At 41.5% G+C, this 22,461-nt stretch overlaps 1 protein-coding gene across 1 annotated transcript; it reads right to left on the bottom strand.

The window, feature by feature from the left end:
• Nucleotides 1-5,950: 5,950 nt before the first annotated feature.
• On the bottom strand, nt 5,951-18,166 carry LOC101868548 (granulocyte-macrophage colony-stimulating factor receptor subunit alpha-like). The gene is made up of 10 exons (XM_031051096.2): nt 18,060-18,166; nt 17,215-17,308; nt 14,392-14,521; nt 14,124-14,299; nt 13,151-13,290; nt 10,021-10,059; nt 8,442-8,571; nt 7,877-7,970; nt 7,058-7,136; nt 5,951-6,238 (listed from the first exon to the last, which is right to left on the bottom strand). Exons 2-10 carry the CDS (start codon nt 17,297-17,299, stop codon nt 6,164-6,166), a joined length of 948 nt encoding a protein of 315 aa, XP_030906956.2. The 5' UTR covers nt 17,300-17,308; nt 18,060-18,166; the 3' UTR covers nt 5,951-6,163.
• Between the last annotated feature and the right edge of the window lie 4,295 nt (nt 18,167-22,461).

Below are 22,461 nucleotides of genomic sequence, written 5' to 3'. Positions count from 1 at the left end.
CCAGTCAAAGGAGCCATCCCACCATGTGTCTGTGATGCCTATTATATCATAACCCTGTAGACGTGCACACATCTCTAATTCATCTTGTTTGCTCCCCATGCTATGGGCATTTGTACAGATGCATCTGAGCTGAGCTCCAAGTGAAGCCAGCACATTTGCTGGAGCGGCTGGAATATCTCTACATTGCTCTGAGCATTTATTATAGGTGCTGGCAACTGACTGGGTGTGTTGGGATGGAATGATGCTTGCCTCCCCAAACACATCTAGTTTAAAGCATCCTTGACCAGCCTGGCAAGCCTCCTACCAAAACTGCTTCTCCCCTTGTCAGAGCAGCTCCACCAGCCCCTAGTAGACCTGACTTACTAAATTGAGTCCCGTGTTCCAGATACCCAAAACCCTGACTATGGCACCACCCTTCTAACCATTTTTTAAGCTGGCCAATCCTCCCAGCCTTTTTAAGGTCCTCCTCTGTATTCTGGAGAATTGCCAAAAAGACAATCTGAGCTCCAGAGCCCCTAACCACCTCTCCCAGGGCTCTGTAGTCCTTTATGTTTTGTGGGCTACTGCTATCTATATCCCTAGCACCTACATGGATGACTAGAAGTGGATAATAGTCAGTGGGACTTACTAGAGCACGCAGCCTCTCTGCAGCATACCTGATCTGTGCCCCTGGTAAGCAACACACTTCCCTTGAGACTGGGTCAGGCCAATAGATGAGTGCTTCTGTGCCTTTCAAAGTAAAGTCCCCTACCAATATGACTCACCACTGTTTCCTAGCAGCATCAGTAGTGATCTTCTGTACCAGTGCACCAGCCGGCTGTTCCTGGTGCGAGTATGTTTCCTCGTTAGCCCCCTGAAGGACAGCAAAGTGGTTCTGCCTGGGGACAACAGATTCAGGAGGAAGCCCCTTGCTTTTAATTGTCCTCTTCCTCCTTTTTTTGTTGGCTTTCCTTTTTTTTTTTTTCTACTATTTCCCAGCTTCCTGGGTTACAGGCCTCCTTCTTTCCTCCATGAGCTCCAGTGGACGCTTGAGGCCCCTGCAGTTTGGGCCTGAAGCAAGCATTCCTGCTTCCTCTCAGTTTCCCTGACATCTTTTATCCTATTGACAGCACCCTGCAGCTCAGCCCCTGCTGCAGGAGCACCTCCACCAGGGAGCTCCGAGTGCAGCCCTGCCCATTCTGCACCCTCACCTCACGAGACCAGTGCAGCTTCTCTCTGCACCCCGAGCTCTGCACTGCAGCCTCCCCTCTCATCGGCTCTGTCTGGATGCCTATGCTGGCCACCACCGGGGCGGCCAGAGCAGAGCTGCCAGACCGGGCCCTGGTCATACAATGAGTGCTCACCGTCCTACTCGAACTGCCACATGAACTGCCTCGACCCGCGTTGGTCACTCGCACTCCCTGGGGCAGGTTTTTACCCAGTCAGGGCTGGTGCCGCTCCTCCTGGCTCCGCCCCCTGTGGGTCAGCTGCTTGCATCAGCTGAGCTGCCAGCTCTTGGGCAAGTCCTGTCGAGGACTCGAAGCTCCTTTGGTGGCTCTCGCTGCTCTGAGTTGAGGTTTCTGGAGGCTGAGCTTCCTCCTGCTCAGGTGTTGAAGGTGTCCTCTCTCGAGCTACTCATCTCAGCAATTCAATCTTCCCCCTGTTCTCAGTGTCTGGCTGCCTGTGCTCCCTCAGTGGGTGGTGTGGATGGTCTCTGCTGCCCCCATGAACAATCCCAGGACTGTGAATCCACTGGGGACTAGTTTCCTTCAATGCATATGAAATATTTTGTGTTCCCCTTCAGCATGTCCCCTGAGATGACAGGGAACAGTCATCTCAACAGCTTATGAACTGTCACAGCCTACAGCTATCTACTACTGTCTAGTGTTCATGATAAGTCATCAGGTTTTATTTAGTATATCATTCTGTGTTTTATTCTAGTTCAGTACTGGAAATATCAGCAGCTGATACTCCCCCTAGGGTAGTCAGGGATGGGCAGGGATGGGTCCAGTTCGTCCAAGAAAATTCCTTCCAGCACCAGAGGTCTTGGTCCACAAGTGTAAAGTGGTCTGGTCAGTTTAGCATTTGCAGTGTTAGGAGGAGGTCTGAGAAAAATACTAGCCTAACAAAAGCTTTAGAAATGTTACCAACTAAAAAAGCAGCAGATGGAACAATTGTGTCATATCCTTCAAGAAGCTGCCAAATGTTGTATGAAGCTGTATTATAACAGACTAAGAACTGCTGCTGTTATGCACAGAGTTCTGGGAAATGCACAGCATGATTTTTCAAACACTGTTTTGAAAAACCTATTTTTAAATAATTATATATTTTTTACCTTTTCCTTTTCTAGACAATGTAAATTCAAATGAGCACTGGATTATTTCAAGGTTCCTTTTGGGCTATTCCTCCAACCTGTCTGGGTCCCTGGGGATGAGAGTCCTTGTCTTGAGCAAATCAGCTGGCACTCCAGTTTGGTGTAATCTGAAAACATGGTGAAAACGCACTCCATCACCTCTTCCTGGTCATTGATAAAGATGTTAAACCAGACAGGTCCCAGGACAGACCCCTGTGGTGCCCCACTTTTCACAGGTATTTATCCTCGGTAAAATCATACTGATCATTCCAATGACCTTCTTCTCTTTAATGTGCCCAGAAATGTGTTCCAAGAGGATTCACACTATGAGTTTTCCAGGTTGATAGGCCTGTGAGTTCTTTGGGTTGAACTTTTGGCCTTTTTTAAAATATGGGTATAACACCTTTTCTGAATAAGTTGGAAGTATGTTAACTTTCTCCAGGATAAAACAGGAAACTGTTTAGCTTCTGTTTAACAAAACCTTAATGCCAGCTTCTGAGTATCTTGATATTTTCTTTGTTATACTTTCCTATTCTCTTCCTGACAGAGAGCCACTGAACAGTTCACAGCTCATGGCTAGGTTCTGATGGATTAGAGCCAAACTATGCTTCGTGGTAATTTTGCCCACAAGGAACAATATTGTGAAAGGTTGTGTAAACTAGTATAGTCTAATAAAACCACATCTCTCTTTCAGCAAGTGATTGTGAGCATTTCAATTCTGGCCACTGCTGCATACTGAGAGAAAAAGAAAGATGGTTTACATGTGTGTCCAGCATGAACTCAGACTTGTTAAGAAATTGTCCTTGTTCTGATCTGCTGTGAAAAGCTTCCCAGGTGATTCTTTGATCAGAAGGCAATCATTAACTTTGCCTACTAAGGCAGTAGGTGTGCCAATAGCTGCATGGATCTAGCTACTGTAGAAACTGGACAGTGTGGGGTATGGCCTTGGGCTACTCTGGTAACTGAAAGACTCCCCAGCACTGGAGCATGTCCAGGAACAACTGTTCCCAGCATTGGTTTGGCCAGGATTCACAGGCAATGTCCTGAACATCTCCTGGACATAGTCCAGAAGTCAGCTCAGGTCAGGGCTAATTTCTAAAGGCAGTTTACATGTGTCCACCTTATTTAAGGGTTTAATAAAATGTATCTGGGCTCTTACATGGCAATTGGCCTCAATGCAAGAAAGTAGTCTTGGGAGTATTTAGTGTAATAATCAAATGTCTAATACAATTCTAAAATTGGCCTAATAATCAAATAGCTATGTTCAGATATCTAGTATAGAAATCTGAGCCTTTGAGTCTCAAAGTGAAAAGCAATTTAACAGCAAAGCCTGATGTGTCAGTGATTCCTCACCAAATTATGAAAAACATTGTGAAACCCCCAAAATCTGAATCTCAAAGACCAGAAGAAGCAGCAAGATATATGAATTGTCAAAATTAATGGGGCTACTCAGAAAATAAATTTCTTTTTCTTGTGAATGAAAGTGCTCAAAGGCTAATTCTGTTAAGAGGAGAAACTGCTGAACATTTTCTCTTTAAGTCTTAAGACCACCTTAGAAGTCAAGGTGAGCTTCTAGCATTGCATCCTCAGGTAGGACAAGTAGATGGTTCACTAACCAGCCATCTGAACTGGGGAGTCAGGTGATAAGACTCTTTTGGTATAACTCCAGATCAAAGCTGAGCCTTGTACAGAATTAGACTTTCAACCGAAGATGGAAGTTTTGTCTCTGCTTTGCTATTACCTGCTCAAAGTCTGACTTTCTTGCTGGAATATGCTTCTTTCCCAGAGGAAGAAATCCAGAAATCAAAATTTACCAGTAAAATAGTTTGTTGCTGTACTCCTGATCTCTCTGAAGTGTATTAAGAGATACCTCAGAAGGTAAGAGTATTTGCCTCTCGTCTTGTATCCTGCCCTCACAGTCTTTACTGACTACTTAGCTCTTACAAAGCCTTATGTTGAAGAAGATGCTTCTGAGTGAAGCAGAAGAGGCATGTTTTATGTAGCAGCTCTCTAGGCAACTACCATTACATAGTAAGACTTCAACTCTCCCAGTTGCTTTAGATGTAAAAATAGATATGACTGTTTCAAAACAGGGACTTAGAAAGACTGACCAGCTTTGACAAGAACCATTTAGAGAAATATTTAAAGAAATACTTAGGTTTGACTGTACCTCAGAAGGTCGTTGAGTCCAATCTCTCACTTAAAGCAGAGCCAGTGTCAGATCCAGTTGCTTGTCCAGTTGCATTTTGAATATATCCAAGGGTGGAGCCTTGGACACCCATTACAGAGACCGTTCAACCACTTTCCCTTGTAACTAATTCTTTCTCCTCATATCAAATTGGGCTTTCTCTTGCTGCAGCTTGTGACTGTTCCTTCTCTTTCTCACACTGTACAACTCTCAGACAAGTCTACTACATCTTCTCTATACGCAGTGGAACACTTCAGTAGATCTCCTTAGCTTTTGTTCTCCAGGATGAAAAAATACAGTTCTTTAAGATCCCCATAATCATATTGGTATCCTGATGCTGAACTTTCCCAGCAGCACTGATCTCTTGCTTGTACTAGCAGGCTAAAATCTAGAACTGCAAGTGCAGATTCATGAGTGCTGAATAATCCTTGACTGCTGCATCTGCTCCTCCCAGTATGTGGATAGTTTTCATTAGCATAAGGAAGCACTTCTGATCTGTGTTCAGCTGATTGCCCACCAAAGCCTTGGAGCCTTTTCCGCAGACCTGTCATTCAGCCATTCTCTAGGATACATGCAGATGGTTTTCCTCAGCTATTTGCCTTTGCATTTGCTTAAGAGGTTCCTATCAACCCATTTCTTCAGTCTATCAAGAACCCTTTGAATGGCAGGCCTGCCCTCCACTATATCAGGTGGTGCTCTCAGTTTGCTGTCATCCAGTCTTGCCAAAGCTGCATTTCTTCCCATTGTCCAAGTAGCTGTTAGTACTAAAAACTGTGAGTCTCAGCATTGATCCTTGAGGAGAATTGCTCATGATCAGCCAGTGCATTCAACAACAGCCTGGGCTGTTTTCCCAATACCTTGTCCTGACTCTATGGCTCTGAAAATTTACTGTTCAGCTCAATAGTAAAGCCCTCTATTTGAACAAAAGAACACAGATTAACTGAGTCATGCACTCAATATTTTACAATACTAAATTAAAGTAGTAAAAAGGCAAGTGAGCAGTAAGAACATAAAGAGCTGGATACCTATAGAAGTAAATTCCAAGCTGATGTCAAGTAAAATGGTGGGTGATCTCTGTAACATATGTAAGCTCTAGGGTCAATTAGGGTTTTAGACATATTCCCATCCTTTGAGATTCCTGTTGATTACAGGCCACCACTTTCTGTCAGCCTGTTTTCAATCCCATTCTCAATTTTCCAGTAGCTTTAGTAACAGATACAAGAAAACTTGAAGTATGAATAGGCCCATTCTTGATAGTAGAACAATGGCATTCAGGCACCAGAAATTTTATAAAAAAATTTATTTATCTCAATAAATTCAGTCTTAATCTTTTTAATATAAAACAAACTCATTATTTTTCTTTAAACAAATTAAAATATAACTAAAATTCCTTGACTGAAATATTTCAATCATATTCACAAAAAGGACAAGTCACCCAAACAGTCAAAGTTAGCTAAACCTAAAATTAATAGAAGAGCATTTAAAAAAATTACATGTGAGGTATCATTCTCTTTTGGCTTCACTACTGGTTTTGCCAAGAAAAGGAAGAAACTGAGGAAAGCCTGTACATTATTCCAGACTTTCCACAGGAATATACAGTTGCCTGAGCTCAGAATTACATTTTCAAATTCCTCATTTTTTTGTTATTTCAATATGTCAGCAACTAATGTTATCTCTTCCTTATCAGATGTTATTGCCTGAATTTTGCTCTCCGTCAGCTGAAAGAAAAATAAGAACTTACATTAGTTTTATATATAAAGTATCTTGTTTTCAGCTGGGATAGAGCTGCTTGTCAGCATGTTGGTCAAATGCCATGTGTGACCACTGAAGTCTGCCCTGTTACCTTACGAAATTCTATTTTGAACTGTTTTCTGTCACCTTGCTTTCTATCTTGTGTGTGTAACTTCAAACAACAAAATTCATCGAAGCTGGGACTAGAGAGAGCTGCAGGGACCAAAGGTGAGATGTGGTGACCTGATAGGGTGACCCAGGATCCAAACACAGAGATCACCTGTGAGGAACTTGCAAATTTATGGTTGTTGTACCTGAAGAGAGTGAGGGTGTATGCACTTCTCACTGGCAATCTTCAGCCCTGCTCAGCTGGAGAGGAGCAGGAGGACCAGGATGTCTGTGATCCTGTTTATGTAACTGCTGGTGGTGTTGACATGCTGCTGGTAAAGGCCCCTGTGCTGGTCTTTGTGGCTGCCTGCATTAGTGTCCTCTATGTGTGTGTCATTGTACATATGTGTGCCTCATGTTGGGAAAACACCCAGCCCTTGCTGCTGCCTGGACCTACCAGTGGGAGCATAAGCCCCAGCACATATGGGACTAGAACAGAAGAAACTTCCTGGTTCTGTAAGAGCATTGCATTTGACTTTTCTTAAGAAATTTGCCTGCTGATTTCCTCTTGTAATTCCTCAAAACACGGCAAAGGAAGAGTTATTCTCTGTGTTAAGTCCCTTACAATTTTTAAAATAGCTACAGTACAGTCTTGTATATACTTTACGCATTTAATATTAAACAGAAAGAGAACATACCTCTGTATTATGAGGCAGCCCACAAAATGAATTTTTTGGCTCTGGGACTTGTGGAAATGCTGCTTTCCAGCAGCCAGTCCTGAATATCAAAAGAGATAGAGTAGAAAGTTAAAAATAAGTAATGGTTGTGTCAAAAGCATTGCACCCTTGAACCAGCTTTTAACTTTCTCTTCTAGCACAGAAGAGAAATAAAAAACCCACATTATCTCAGTACAGAATGAACACATATCAAGAAAACAATAATTTTGGTAGTAATAGTTTAATTTTTGGTTAAAGATTTACTATAGTTATTTTCTTTGAAAGGAAAATGAGTTTGTCCTGCTCTTTAAGTCACTACAACCAGTGAAAGGGGCTGCTAAAATTTTCACAAGTTGGAAGAACAGTATCTTCTCTGAATTATTGTGTATTTCTATACAAAGTGTATGATGCAGAAGAATATCCTTTTTCTTTCTGTTCCACTTGTTCTATTTAAAGAAGCAAGCTGCTTAGCTTGTGTGCTTTCAGATGCATTAAATTTACCAGGACAATACTAGCGAATGTTGCAAAATCTTTACTGGTAACCGAACATATAATTGCATATTATTGGTCTCCTTGCCATGTTGGTAGAAGAGGTCGAGAAAAAACTTGTATGGATCAGACAGGGAGGGACTTTGGGCATCACCATTATCATGCTTGTCTCAGAATCACTCCTTTGGATTGATTTCTAGTACAGTGTGAGTGAAAAAGTTGTATCTATAATACTGAGACACCTCTCCTTATTTGTTTAAGAACTGCACATGTTTCATACACCTACACAAAATAAATGCATAAATTGTTTACCTTTTGCAGAATAAAACTGTGACAATTGCCACTAAAAGTGTCCCAACTGCTACCACAAGTAAGATCCATACTGAAGAAGTAAGTTCTTCATTTCCTGAAAGGCAAATAGTCATAAAGTATTATCATTGATAAAGAGGAGCAGATGCACAGCTGTGTCAAACATCTACTCTGGTGACTGATGGGTAAATGTTGATATAAAGATCAACTCTTTAATTTAGCACCTTTGCAGTAAAGTCTGCTGGGAAGGATTAACGTGGAGCCTATTTGTCCATCCCATGCAATAAGCAGGACTGGGTAGCAGCAAGCAGCTGCATGGTACTTGGTAGTGGTACTTAAACCACGACAGCACATCAGTGACAAATGTGTAACTTTCTATATTTTTTTTCCAATGTTAGAGTGCTAGGGGGTTTATTAAGTCTCTTCCTCCTCTTCTCTGCAGTGTGGAGTGAAACAAAATATTTGCCAATCCTTTACATATCTGTGTGTCTGTAGGTGCACATCAGCATGTGAAGTGGACAAAACATCACTGAGGGACAAGTAGCCCAAGGCATGGATTTGTTCTTACCAAACTCTACAGGTGCACTCCACTCCCCCCAGGCTGGGCTCACAAAGCAGACACTGCCAGCTGCCCTCATTTGCAAGAGATACTTCTTTCCTGTGTTGTATCTTTGAAACGTGTGATTATTTCCCCCTTCCTAAAAACAAAACAAAGCTGTGTTTTATTTTGTGTCGTGTCTAGGTGTTGATAATATGCAAGTGCCATTTACCCAGGAATCTTCCATGAAGCTGTGAGGGCATTGTTTTGTAAAGTAGACTGCTGCTCCTGAGCAAAAAAATACATGTTAATATCTGTTATGTACATAATATGTACACATCTGTGTATCCTAAAAATAACCTGTCACTCAGGATTTTTATTTTACACTATGTCTTTTAATTTCTAACGATATATGTGATGTACTGGTGATTTCCCTCAGCACATTGACAGAGGCAGAAAAATATCTTGAGCTGTCTTATTTCAACACTGTTAGAACTGAGGAGACAGAATTGAGGAATAAATTGTCTGTGTACACCTCACTTTCCTCAGTCTTTGCACTATGACTTTTTAGGAAAAGCATAACCTTCTAGCCAAACCTGTAAAATAAGTACAAGACTGCTGTAGCTGGTGTTACTAGAATAGAGGTGGGATGTGCAAGTTAGAATCATAGAATCATAGAATAATTAGGATTGGAAAGGACCTTAAGATCATCCAGTTCCAACCCCCCTGCCATGGGCAGGGACACCTCACACTAAAACATATCACCCAAGGCTTCATCCAGCCTGGTCTTGAACACTGCCAGGGATGGAGCATTCAGTACCTCCCTGGGGAACCCATTCCAGTACCTCACCACCCTAACAGTAAAGAATTTCTTCCTTAGATCCAGTCTAAACCTCAGCTGTTTAAGTTTCAACCCATTACCCCTTGTCCTATCACTACAGTCCCTAATGAATAGTCCCTCCCCAGCATCCCTGCAGGCCCCCTTCAGATACTGGAAGGCTGCTATGAGGTCTCCACGCAGCCTTCTCTTCTCCAGGCTGAACAGCCCCAACTTTCTCAGCCTGTCTTCATATGGGAGTTGCTCCAGTCCCCTGATCATCCTCGTGGCCCTCCTCTGGACTTGTTCTGACAGTACCATGTCCTTTCTATGTTGAGGACACCAGAACTGCACACAGTTGCACTGATTGGAAGGAGGTGCAGCATATCTGGAGGGTGGCCTCCATTCCAAAGGGCTTTTGTGGTCTTTGTTTTTTTTATAAACAAAATTAAATGTCTAAGAGGTGTTTTCACTGTATGTCTTTTCTCTGCTGTCACTGATGTGTAACTTCAAATTCTGTTCCAAATATCTGAGGAGGAGAGTGGCAAATGTAATGTGAGATGGAAAGTTTTTCAAAATACTTGCAGAATAGTAATAAAGTTCTGCCCTTGAGTATATAACAAATGACATATATCATGATGATTTAAAGTTTGACACATTCATGAAATCTATAAAGATCCCATAAAGCACAGGACATTGGACACATGATGATTTAAAGGCATTTGAGAGCCATTTATTTTTTGCACTATGAAATTAACACATGTTGCTGATTCATAGAACAAGCAAACCTACTTGTATAGAAATATAGATGGTTTTTCCCTCAGGATTATCCTGTAAGTGGAGAAAAAAAATTAGTTTTGTGTTTAGATAATAAGCCATCTTTATCTACAGTCCCCTTTTTCTGTATTACTCTTTCTCATCTAGTTGACAGGTTGTTAGTAAGAACTAATAATTTATCTAACATTTATTATCTGATTTACAATTTGCCTAGAAATCCAAGTTCATATTGTAACTAATTCTTCTGTGAGAAAGTATTAGTATTTGTTTTCTTGACCACCAGAGGTGAGAAGTAAATTTTATTTCAGATTGGTGAGTAAACTGAAACACCAAGCAAACCAGACCTGAATGAAACTCTGACTTTATTCTTGAAAAGAAAAAGGTAGAAATCTGTAAATAAACCTTTTAGTTTATATCTAATGTTTATATTTTACAACAAATGTCACTATATTTAGCTGCAAATGCTATGTAAAATAACTTCCCATCAGATGAAAATACTTAGGATTGACATGGATTCAGGGATATTTTAGGCTGCCCTCCAATTACATTTCTGATAGAATAAAAATTCACTCTATCCCTTCTGAGTAGCCATAATGACTACTACAAAATGTGGTGACTACACAGAACTAATAGCTGTAGAATATATCATCACATTAGTCTGCTAGAGCTACATATTTTATTTAATATTTTGTATTACTCCATTTGAAACCAAAATGAAATTAATCTAAACTCTTTTATCAAATAATTGCATGCATGCTCATGTGCCACCTGAACACTTTTTTTGCAAGGCATGCTGCTGTACAGGACAGCTTCTAGAATCTGTAAAAAAAAACTAGCTTAAGCACAGGGATCAATCTAGGGGAAAGTGCAACACTACGGGTCTCCCTTTTCTTGTGTTTGTAGTAATCTATGAGAAATTAAAACAGTGAGGTCATGGAAGGCTTCCGAAGTGCAGCCCCAGAAGGACAGCTGTTTCTTTGAGAATTTTGGAAGAAGAGATGTGTTAAAGGGTACTGCATTTTAGAAAATGAAGGAGAAAATATGTATGATAGATGAAAGAGACTCATTTCTGCAGGGGGTGATGGCACCAACTTCCTGACCTGAAGAAGGCCTGTTGCTTGTTGTGTGCCAGGATCCAGGATGATGCAGAAGAACTTCCAGACTTGTCCGGCAATTAAACTATTACCCCATCCTGCTCTTCTGTGTGGTCATCAGTGATGTGGCCAGGGGTAACCACTGGAGGGGACAGTGAAGGACAGGAAGCCCAGATGGTGTCTCCTCAGTCCCTCCCATGAGAGGAAAAGGCTTGAGTAGAATTGCAGTCATCCAGCAGTTCAACACCTGTCTGAGTGCCTGGTGTCACAGGCAGGACTTTGGCTTCTTCAGCCTTGGGACCCTTTTCGAGAAACAGGGGCTGCTCAGCATGTATGGGATGCACCCTACCAAGTGGGTTGTGAGCATCCTTGCAAACAGCCTTGCTAACCTGGTTCTTGTGCTTCATGTAAAGGAGTTACTTTAATATGCAGGGTTCTGTCTTGAGACAAATGATGAACCAGGAAGACATCCTGTGACCAGGTGTCAAAGGGCAGACAAGAACAGGTGTGTTGTTTGTTCCAGATCTCCCAGTCAAGAAAAAGATGAGATCCTCTTCAGGCAGCTTGGGAAAGCCTCCTAGTCACAGGCTTTTCTTGTAATCAAGGGAAACTGCCCTGGCCTCGAGTGCAAAGTTAGTGGTTGATCTACAAGGACAGCCTTCTCAGACCACAAAAGCAGTCCATTCCAGTGTGCAGAAAATGGAGCAAGAGTGCCAGGTGAGCATGGCAGGGCACAAAGGTTGAGTCTGAGCTCAGAGACAGAAAGGAAGTATGCAGAAGATAGAAGAGAAGGGATCTGGGAGGAATACAAAGACATCGCCTGCACATGCAGGAATGGAATTGGGTAAGCCAAAGCTCAGCTGGAGTTGAGGCTAGTGAGGGAAGTGAATACAAGAAAGGTTTTTATGAGTGCACTGGAAGCATAAAGGACATTAAGGAGAATATAGCTCACTGAGTTGGGGAACCTAGTGACAAGAGATGTGGAGAAGACAGAGGTATTTGATGCCTGTTTAGTTCCATTTTCAATGGAAAGGTTAGCCTTCAGGTTTCCCAGATATACTAATCTATAAAGCCTTAACCTAAAACATGGCTGAAGAAGAAACCGAGAATCTCAGCAAATTCAGTTTATCAGTGTCAGACATGCAAAATGTGATTGGATTTCTGTTATTCATGGTGTTATGTATATTGTTATGAAATAGCAAGCCCGAGCCAGACTAAATTCCAAATAGCAGAAATCTAGGGAATGCCTTCACTGAGCCACTAAATGGCCAAACTTGATTATGTAACAGGCAGGTTTTCCTTTGTAGTCATCGACTGCCACCCTGTGGTCATTTGCCGCAATTCTGCCACAGTTTATTCCTTTAGCAGCACAGCACAGCAATCTCACTCCTTCCCTATCTCTGTGAAAAGACTTGGAAAGCCAAGGTCTGAAATTGACTTTCAGTAGCTTAAATCACTCCCTCAGTAACCTATGTTTATTCACACCACCTTTCTGCTTTCTCTCACATTTATTTTCCTTTTAATTAACATTATACAGCTTCAACTTTTGGACCAATGGGTGTGTTGCTTACATATGACATCTGGATAAGCTATTTACATTTCATATATAGAAAAGATTCATTCACCTCCATCAAATTTTACTTGTTAAGTGAATGCACATTCCTCTATTCAGTAATTTTATCCCCACTTTACCTTTTCACAGAGGTCACCACAGGAAGGCCTCCAAGACACCTACAACAGGTCTTGGTGAAATAAATGCATTTTCTTAGTTTTGAAACAGCCAAAGCAGTGATATGTTCAAGTCTTGATTATTCTTAGCCCCACACAGTCACAGTCATCCAGTGTATCTCCAGCAATATCTCACTCAGGGGTACAGGGATACAAAACTGGGGTAGTATAGCATAAAAAGGTGCCTTAAAGGTACAACCCCAAAGGAATGTGGTGCGACATATCAGGAAGGCTACACTGCACAAGAGAGACTAATTTTCTTTTCACCTGTGTGCTTTGGTAAATGTATGGATTAATGTTAAATGTAAAGAAATTTCTCTTACCTTATACTTTATGTCAATTTTATATTTAAAACACTTGTCTTTGTTAGAATGACTTATTTGGGGTCGTTGCCATTGAATAATGCAATTGCTTTTAATTTCATCACAGTTGACAGTGATATTTTCTGGAGGCATGAGCTTTTCTGAAATTATATAACCAGGAATTCAAATAATTAAAATAACTTGTTCTCTTTTTTGCTTTGATAAAAGAGAGTACAATTGCAAGTAACACTTATATTAAAATATTGATTTGTATCCATTTTTCTTAGGAAATCTCGTAGAAATAAGTGAAAGACTGTAGATCTTCAAACCCTGTCCTCAGCACCAGTAGAAATGGGGACTAAGCCAGGCAACATGACTCAGGAGCTTACAGAGACATAGCTCAATTGGTTCTCCTCATAGAATGTAGACTTGTTTGCCCAGTTTTTTGAGACAGTACCAAAAACAGCGTGACTTTTCTGCAAAGGATTTGCCACAGTAAAAATAATTACATAGGATGTTTCCAAGTAGAGCACCACATGTGAAAGAGCATATGAAAATCTGGGATATTTTCTATGCATATTAAATTCTTTAACCAAGGGTATGGTGCTGGTGTGTGCCATCCCCACTGGCAATGAGAAACAGAAATCACTGTTCAGATAAACTTCTCCTGACCAATCTGCTCTGTTGAAAGGTTTTTGGCCACCATTGAAGGTATGGCAGGAGAAGTACAATCTCTGAAGTCCTGTGGACCTTGCTAAAACTAAAACCAATAAGCATTGATAGCTAAAGAATCTGAGGCAGGCTGCAACCGTAAAGCTTTCTTGCTTATTTCCCTCAGTGCTCTGTTGCCTGGGGAATAGGTTTTCTTGAAGAGGCCACAATCTCTCACTTTCAGCTCTAGGTGAGACAGGGTATTTGGTTCTCTCTCAGGCTAAAATGCGCTACCACCCTCATACACTAATGAAAATAAAGCGTAAATAAATTATTTACTTACCAATTTTATACAGTTGAATGTACACATCATAGAACTGGATCAGGGAGTCTTTGCTAGAGCCGTTCACAAGGAAGTAAGCCTTTTCAGTCTCTATCCTAACATTTTGGAATCTACATCCTGTATTTCTGCCATTTTCATCCTTAATGTAAAGCTCACATTCCTTCACATCGTCATATCTATATACAGCAAAGTATTTTAGATAAACATGGGCAATGTGATGTGTTGAATGAGAATTCAGACTTCCTTAGGCCCAAGCAGACCTACTTACCTGGAGTTCTGCCAGTAGAGAAAATACTGGGTATCTCCTGGTGCATCCTTGCCTGCCTGCCAAGTGCAGTTCATGAAGGAAATGTTATAAATTACACAGGAGAAGTTTTCAATGGCTGATCCATTTATGCCTACAGAAACAGAATATCCATGGTGAGTAAAAATCATGTGGCTGCTCCAAGCTGGAGGATCTTGGCATACGTGCAGCTCCAACTGATTTCTGATTGGGTCAGGAGTGATCTGCTTAATTTTAAGGGAGTGACATAGAAGGTATTTACACTAACAGATTCAGTGAAGAATTTGTCATGGATAAAGTCTCCAAGGATATGAACATAGCTGCATCTGATAAAATAAGTCTTAGGGAAGCCGACACTACTACAGGCTGACACCTAAATTGGCTACCCCTGTGCTTTGAATTGCTCCTATTCAAAAGGAGACACTGACTCCACGATGCCACAAAGCGAATAATTAGCCTCTCATCCTTCAGAACCCTGCCACAGCATTTCTAGTTTTTCTTCAGCACCCTATCACATAAGTGAAGAGCATGAGGAGCTTTCCTACTGACTCCAGGGAAGGAGAGAAACCCAAGGACAGAGTTGTGAAGTTTTTCAAGACTCAGGGTAGGTACCGATGCAAACTTGTGAGGTGTTTGTGCTCTGCAGCAATACCTTCTTCCACCGGGGTTTAATATGAGGAATCTTCTCCTAGTAACAAACAATTTACTCCTTACCCTATGCCCAAGAAAACCCAGTAGGGAGACTAAACATACCTTTTAAAAGGAAGGACAATTTATCTATCCTTTTATAAGGAATCAGCCAACACTTTGAGCTTGGTGAGAGAGGAAGTAGTTCCATTTTGGATGTTGCTTGAATGAGCAGATCTGTACCTCATTCTCTTTACAGCCTCATATATGTTACCCCTTGTCACTGGCAGAGCATGAGCTACTGCTGAACCCATGACACCCCTCTTATACAAAGAGGACTAAACTTTCTCAGACCTTTCATTATAGTGAATAGGACACTGCAAACTGTTGGGCACTACACCATGAGTTACACCATGACAAAATTCAAGATGTGACAGATTTCTCTGTGAAGAATTTCAAAGCTACGGGCACTAACCCGTTTCACTTGGATTTTGAAGACATCAAATGCAGTCAGTAAAATATTAGCACAAAGAATTAAAAGAGAATTGGCAATTGAAAAGATGGCAACAGAGGACTGCAAAATTGTTGAGCTAGTTGTAGGAATCTATTTTTTCTAGCAAAATATTGTCATGTTATTTGACACAGTAGTGTAGCATAAATCACCCCTTTTGTATTCATGTAAAATACAAATGTCAAAACCAATACCTTCCTTTTATAGTTCCTGTTCCTGAAAAACTTTATTTTGGAGATTACCTACCCAATCAGATTTACAGTATTGGCCAAATGGATAGAGCCAGCTTTGAGCTGCAGAGGAAGAAAATTTAGCTAAAGCCAGAGTAACACATGTACAGGGAAAAGTGTAATTCCAAGAGGAAAAAATCATGGCTTGCTTTGAAGTATCTGTGCAGCTTGTAGAGGATGGTGAATTTGCTTTAAAAACACAGTAGCTGCAAAACAGGAATTACTTGGTTTGCTCTCTTCTCTGCATAAGCACTGAAAACAGACTAAATCAGAACCAGAAGCTGACTTTTCATAAAGTCATGGCACTTCTCAAGTAACCCATTTATACAAGATCTGAGTTCTAGATCTCCTGTCTGCTACTGAAAGTTTGGATCTGAATTTAAACTGAATTTGGCAAGGAATGTAAAAATTAATAATAAAGGATTTTACAGGTATGTTGGTCAAAAATAAAAGATTAAAGAAAGTGTTCTGCCCCTGGTAAATAAGACAGGAGAACTAGTCTAGTGACAACTTACATGGAGAAGGCTGAGAAATTCAACAAATTTGTGACTCATTGTTCACCAGAAATCACTTTTCCCACACATCTCAAGTACCTGAACATTACTCAAGGCAGCGACTAGGGAAATGAAGTCTCTTCCTTCATAAAAGAGGATCAGGTTTAAGACCACCTGAAGAATCTGAGTATACATAAATCCCTGGGATACAAAGAACATGCATCTTAGGGCCCCAAGGAATTGGCTAGTGTTGCCAATCATATTGGTGGTTGTTGCCAATCATCATCATATTTTATGATGTTGTTATTCCATCCCAGAATCATAGAATAGCTACGTTTGGAAAGGATTTTAAGATCACCTAGTTCCAAACCCCCTGCCATGGGCAGGGACACCACATGCTAAAGCATGTCGCCCAAGACCCTCTCCAACCTTTAAAAAGTCATGGCAGTCAGGCAAAGTACTGGTGACCAGATAAAAGAGAATATTGCACCCATTTCAAGGGGTCATAAAGAGGATCATGGGAGCTACTAACCAGCAAGTCTCACCTCCATGCTTGGTAAAGTCATGCAACCGATCCTCCTAGAAGTTATGTTGGATCATATAGGAGACAAAAGTGATTAGAGATAATCAGCATGGTGTCACCATTATAGTCTTGATAAAATCTCCTGCAGTCACTAAACATCGGTCCTCAGTAAAATTCATGCTGCTTATCCAACTCAGTTACATTTTCCACTGATTGAGCATCAAATTTATAATGGTGAGTCTGGCATCTCTGCTGCAAGTATCACATAGTAGGACCAGTAAGGTGCAGATTCACTGATTTTTGGGTGTAGTGGTTACTACCCACAACATGTAAGACAGAAAGCAATTTAAGCACAACTACTCATAGTAAGAAGCACATTACACTCCCGTTCAGTGAGCTGCCCCATGAAAGTGTTCTACTCACAGTCTGTGCAGTGCCAGCCAACACACAACTGAGTGATCAGCAACATCCACTGAGTCATGAAGATGAGGGCAAGAGGAGCAACCATATCTTCCTCCTTGGAGACAGAAAACAGTGAAACATGATGAAGGTGAAAGATGTGGATGTGAACCACTCTATCCTAAATTTAGGTAGTCTGATCTGCTCATATGCCTGCTTCTACACTGTCTGACCACCTCTCAGTTTTGGTAGGAGGAAAAATTCAATAGACTTCCCAAACAGTCAGAGAAATGTTCAAATAAACAGCAACAAAGTTAAAGAAGTTGTACTTTTCTGTAACAAAACATTCTGTGTAATGATTTAGAAAGCTGGTGATCTGGGGACCACTGCATAAATGTTACATACCTACATTTGGTGACTGCTCTCTTAGGGTCTAATTTATCTATCTGCCATATACAAAAGTTAGGATGAATAGACATCAAGCAGAGGGGTAAACAGCTGCAAACAGAAAATACCAAAATGGATCACAGCAAAATTGATTCATCAGTGGTGAACATGCTAAGTTTGATGAAAGTTCATATACTTTCAAGGATATTTTTGCATATATGCATTAAAGTGGATCTAGGATTAATATTTAATTCTGACAAATTCAGTATCAATCCCAGTAAGCAAATGAAAATTGTGGCTAGGATATTTCTTAGCAGGCAGCACTTTATTTGCAAAAAAAAACCTTCATTCAACTTAGCTCAATGTATTCCTCTGACAACTTTTTAGATTTTGCCTGAGACGTCACCCCTCCAGCCCTGGACTTGGAGTCTCATTGAATACCTCAGCAAACAAAATAGATGGAAAGATGAAGATGGACCTACCTTCTATTTCAAAACATCTTTATCTTGTTTAATTTTGTGTCATAGCCTTCCAGATCCGAGAAGATAAAAAGACTGGTGTTTTAAATGATTGTATGGCTATAAATAGGGCTGTCTCCCTTACTGCTTGTGTTTTGGGGAACTGTCATACTGTCGGAAGTGTTGCAAGATATGACATTCATCACTTCCCTCCTGATTCTTACCAAATTCCTGTAATTGCACAACTCATGATTTCATATAATGTGAACAAGCAATTAGCTGGTTAAATTCTCCTTTCTGTTGTACAGAACCCCTTTGTTCTTAGGAATTCAATGAGTAAAAAGAAACTTTTTCTTTGACAGGTATTTCTCTCTAGCTCTAAGTAATACTGAATAGTACAAAGCATCTCTCAGTACAAACCATCTCTGGGGCCTGGGAACAGTGGGGGCTCCCCATGGTGAGTGAGAGCTGGTAACCAGGGTCTGTCCCTTCTCCCCAGCCAGTATCAGGGCAGCGGGGGGAACTGGGAAATGTCACAGAGAATCAAATGGGGTTCTGGAAAACAAAGGAAACAGAGTTTAAGTCTTTCTTTCCTTTCTCCCAACCTTTCACCTCCCTGGGTCTCTGTCCTCCAATAGGTCAGTTCCAAGAGTGTTAAGCAGTCTCCCACCTACTCCATCCACGACACATCCAAACAAGGAGCTTTGCTCACTTATGCTGCAGATGCAGAGAGGGGAGGGAGTTGAGGTGAGCCATGCTGACCCAGACATTGTGCTGGGAAGAAGGAAGGCTAGGAACAATCACACTGAAGTTGTATTTACTGATCCTGCACCAATTTAGGAATGGTTTTAAGGGCAGCTGTTTCTGTGAGAGAGCTGTAACTCTAATCTCCTATGGAGATTTCTTGGCAGAAGCAGTTGTCTCACAGTTGGCTGATGACTGTAGCTGGATTGCTCTGCAGTGTCTGTATCTTGGACACCCTTTCATCACACCATTTAGCACTGATGCAGTGGGATGTTGCCTGCCCTGGGCAACACTGTTTTTTCTGTGCCTAAATCTGGTCCTGGGAAGTCCTATCAACTTCCACCATATGAGTCTTCCAAATTATGTATCTTGCAATGGGTGGACAGAGACAAGCACATCTGTCCAGTGCTGGGTTCTCTTTCTCCAGCTGATACCTCAACTGTGTGGCTACTTATGCACGCAATGCAAAGCCCCATGCTCCCACTCTGAAGATCCCCTGAGCCTGGAGAGCAGGCAGCAGAGGAGCATCTCTCAATCTGGTGCTTTCACAGATCATGCACCTTAGTAACACAATAAGGAAGTCTGGGTTTTGTGGTTTTAGGGTTTGGGTACTTTTTGTTTTTAAACTGAAATATACTGCAGCAGAACAATCCAAACAGCCCACAAAGACAGTGGTGTTACCATACAGACGAGGGAACTGTCCTACACAGGGGATTTCTCTACTGAGGCTTTCAAAAAAATGGAAACAAATTTAAAAAAAAAAATCCTGAAGCAAAGCTGGTGCTATTAATGGTGCTACCAAAGTCTGTTACCATCCTTTCCCATTGAGTGCTATATTGGGTCTTTGCCCTCGGATAGGAAAGGGAAACTTTAATCCCATTCCTACTCCCAGGAGGTGATTGGTGACAGCCAAATGGCTTCACTAAGGGCAAATCATGACTGACAAATTTTCTGGCCTTCTATGACAGAGTTACAGCACTCGTGGACAAGCGAAGAACAATTGACGCCATCTACCTGGAGTTGTGCAAGGCATTTAACACTGTCCCATTATACTGGAGAGACATGGATTTGATGAATGGACCACTTGATCGATAAGGAATTAGCTGGATTTTCCCACTCAAAATGTTGTGGTCAACTGTTGGAGAACCTCTTCTGTGAAGACAAGCTGAGAGAGTTTGGCTTGTTCAGCCTGCAGAAGTTTCAGGGGAGACCTTACAAAAGTCTTTGAATACTTAAAGGGGGCTTACAGGAAATCCAGAGAGACTTTTTACAAGAGCATGTAGTGACAGGGCAAGGGGAAATGGCTTTAAACTGAGAAAAGGGAGATTTAGATTTGATATTAGGAAGAAATTTTTTTACTGTGAGGATGATGAGGCCCTGGCACAGGTTGCCCAGAGAAGCTGTGGCTGCCCCATCCTTGGCAGTGCTCAAGGCCAGGTTGGATGGGGCTTTGGGCAACCTGGTCTAGTGGAAGGTGTCCCTGCCTATGGCATGGGGTTGGAACTAGATGATCTTTAAGGTCTCTTCGAACCCTAACCATGCTATGATTCTACGATCATTTTCTTATAGATGTATTGTTCAGGAGACTAGTGTTCAGGAGACAATTTTCTCATAAGTCTATTTGTTGCCTTCAAATTATGTTGCTACATCCTTCAGCGCAGCATGCTCTAAATGTTGCTCACAGCCATTTATAAAACCAAAGATTTCCTCCCACTTTTCATCACTTCATATCTGTGGTAGGTGAAAAAAATGGCTTAAAATATGACTGCTGACAGGTATCAGATAATTGAAAGAATGTAAACCCCATGAGTTGAGATAAGAACAGTTTAATAACTGAAGTACAATATATTATTACTACTACTCCTATTACTAATAATAAGAATGATAAGGGAAATAACAAGAGGAGAGTATATAAAACTAAGAGAGGAAAGGAAAAAAACCCCAATAAATACAAGTGATGCACAATGCAATTGCCCACCACCCGCTGACCAATACCCAGCCGAACAGTGATCTGCTCTTCTGGGTGACTACCCCCAGTTTATATACTCGGCATGATGTGTTGTGGTATGGAATATCCTTTTGGCTAGTTTGAGTCAGGTGTCCTGTTTCTGCTTCCTCCTGGCTTCCCTTGCCCCTTCTCACTGGCAGAGCATGAGAGATTGAAAAGTCCTTAATCAGGGTAAGCATTAGTTAGCAACAACTACAACATCAGTGTATTATCATCATTGTTGTCAGACTAAAGCCGAAACACAGCACTGCACCAGCTGCTAGGGAGAAAATTAACTCTATACCAATGAAACCTGGACAGTATCCATATCTTATTCCATATCATTCACATCATGCCAGGTATGACACTTCCCACCATCACTTTTCCTGTCTTTTGGTATATATAAATACATATACACACAGATATCATTTCCCTAGTCTACGGACCGTCTTTACAAATGCTTGTTGAGTTCATTCAGTCCATGACTTGGTGCTCTATCTGTTGTAACAGTATCTCTGGACAAAAAAGATGGATGGTGTGTGGTGCTGGATTGCTGCATGCTGAAGATCATTCCTATTCCATTACAGCTGCACTTCCACAGTTTTGTCAAAGTTCATTCTTTGTTAATGTGGTGATCAAAAGGGTGTCAGGTTCAGATCCTCAAATCTGGAGAGATGGAGATGGGTGCCACGAGGTGCTCAGTGCAGCGATGGGTGTGTAGCAGCCATGGAAGTGATAATATCAAATGTTATACATCATCATACAGTTCATTTCGCTGGCCAATTCCACCCAAAATCAAATCTCCTTGAGATACGAACTGGACTTCCCACATCCTCCCGTCAGGTGAACCCAGGTCCCTGAGCAAAAGCAATCCCATGAGTGATTTTGTTTTTGCTGAAGCAGGAATTACCCAGACTGTTTTACCCAGCAAATTCTTTATGTGCACCACAGGAACTTTATCTCCCTCTACAGTATGTAAAAGTTCTGACTGGGCTGGGCCAGCCCTGTTGGCAGATCCTCTAATGTTGACCAACCAGGTGGTCTTTGGTAAATGTGTATCCCAATGCTTGAAAGTTCCCCCACCCATTGCTCTCAGTGTAGTTTTTAACAACCCATTGTACTGTTCAATTTTCCCAGAGGCTGGTGCATGGTAGGGGATGTGATATACCCACTCAATGCCATGCTCTTTGGCCCAAGTGTCTATAAGGTTATTCCGGAAATGAGCCCCATTGTCTGACTCAGTTCTCTCTGGGGTGCCGTGTTGCCACAAAATCTGTTTCTCAAGGCCCAGGATAGTGTTCCAGGGAGTGGCGTGGGGCACAGCATATGTTTCCAGCCATCCAGTGGTTGCTTCCACCATGGTAAGCACATGGCGCTTGCCTTGGAGAGTTGACGGAAGTGTGATATAGTCAATTTGCCAGGCCTCCCCATATTTATACTTCAGCCATCATCCTCCATACCAAAGAGGTTTTAACCGTTTAGCTTGCTTAATTGCAGCACATGTTTCACGCTCATGAATAACCTGGGCAATAGTGTCCATTGTTAAGTCCACCCCTCGATCACGGGCCCATCTGTATGTTGTATCTCTACCCTGATGGCCTGAAGTGTCATGGGCCTACCAGGCTAAAAATAATTCACCTTTATGTTGCCAATCTAAGTTCATCTGAGCCACTTCAATCTTAGCAGCTTGATCCA

The sequence above is a fragment of the Melopsittacus undulatus genome, chromosome 2, assembly GCF_012275295.1.
Source record: "Melopsittacus undulatus isolate bMelUnd1 chromosome 2, bMelUnd1.mat.Z, whole genome shotgun sequence".
Classification (NCBI taxonomy): domain Eukaryota; kingdom Metazoa; phylum Chordata; class Aves; order Psittaciformes; family Psittaculidae; genus Melopsittacus; species Melopsittacus undulatus.
The sequence above is the reverse complement of the archived record's forward strand: the minus strand, read 5'-3'. Positions and strand labels throughout refer to the sequence as shown.

Bases quoted from the DNA above. Each gene is read 5' to 3' on its own strand.
- LOC101868548 (XM_031051096.2), bottom strand. From the start codon at position 17,299: ATGGTTGCTCCTCTTGCCCTCATCTTCATGACTCAGTGGATGTTGCTG. The intron at 8,572-10,020 runs GTAGGTTTGCTT...TTTTGTTTTTAG, and splicing joins CCATCTATATTTCTATACAA to GAAGGGGGAAATAATCACAC. The intron at 6,239-7,057 runs GTATGTTCTCTT...TTTTTCTTTCAG, and splicing joins GGCTGCCTCATAATACAGAG to CTGACGGAGAGCAAAATTCA.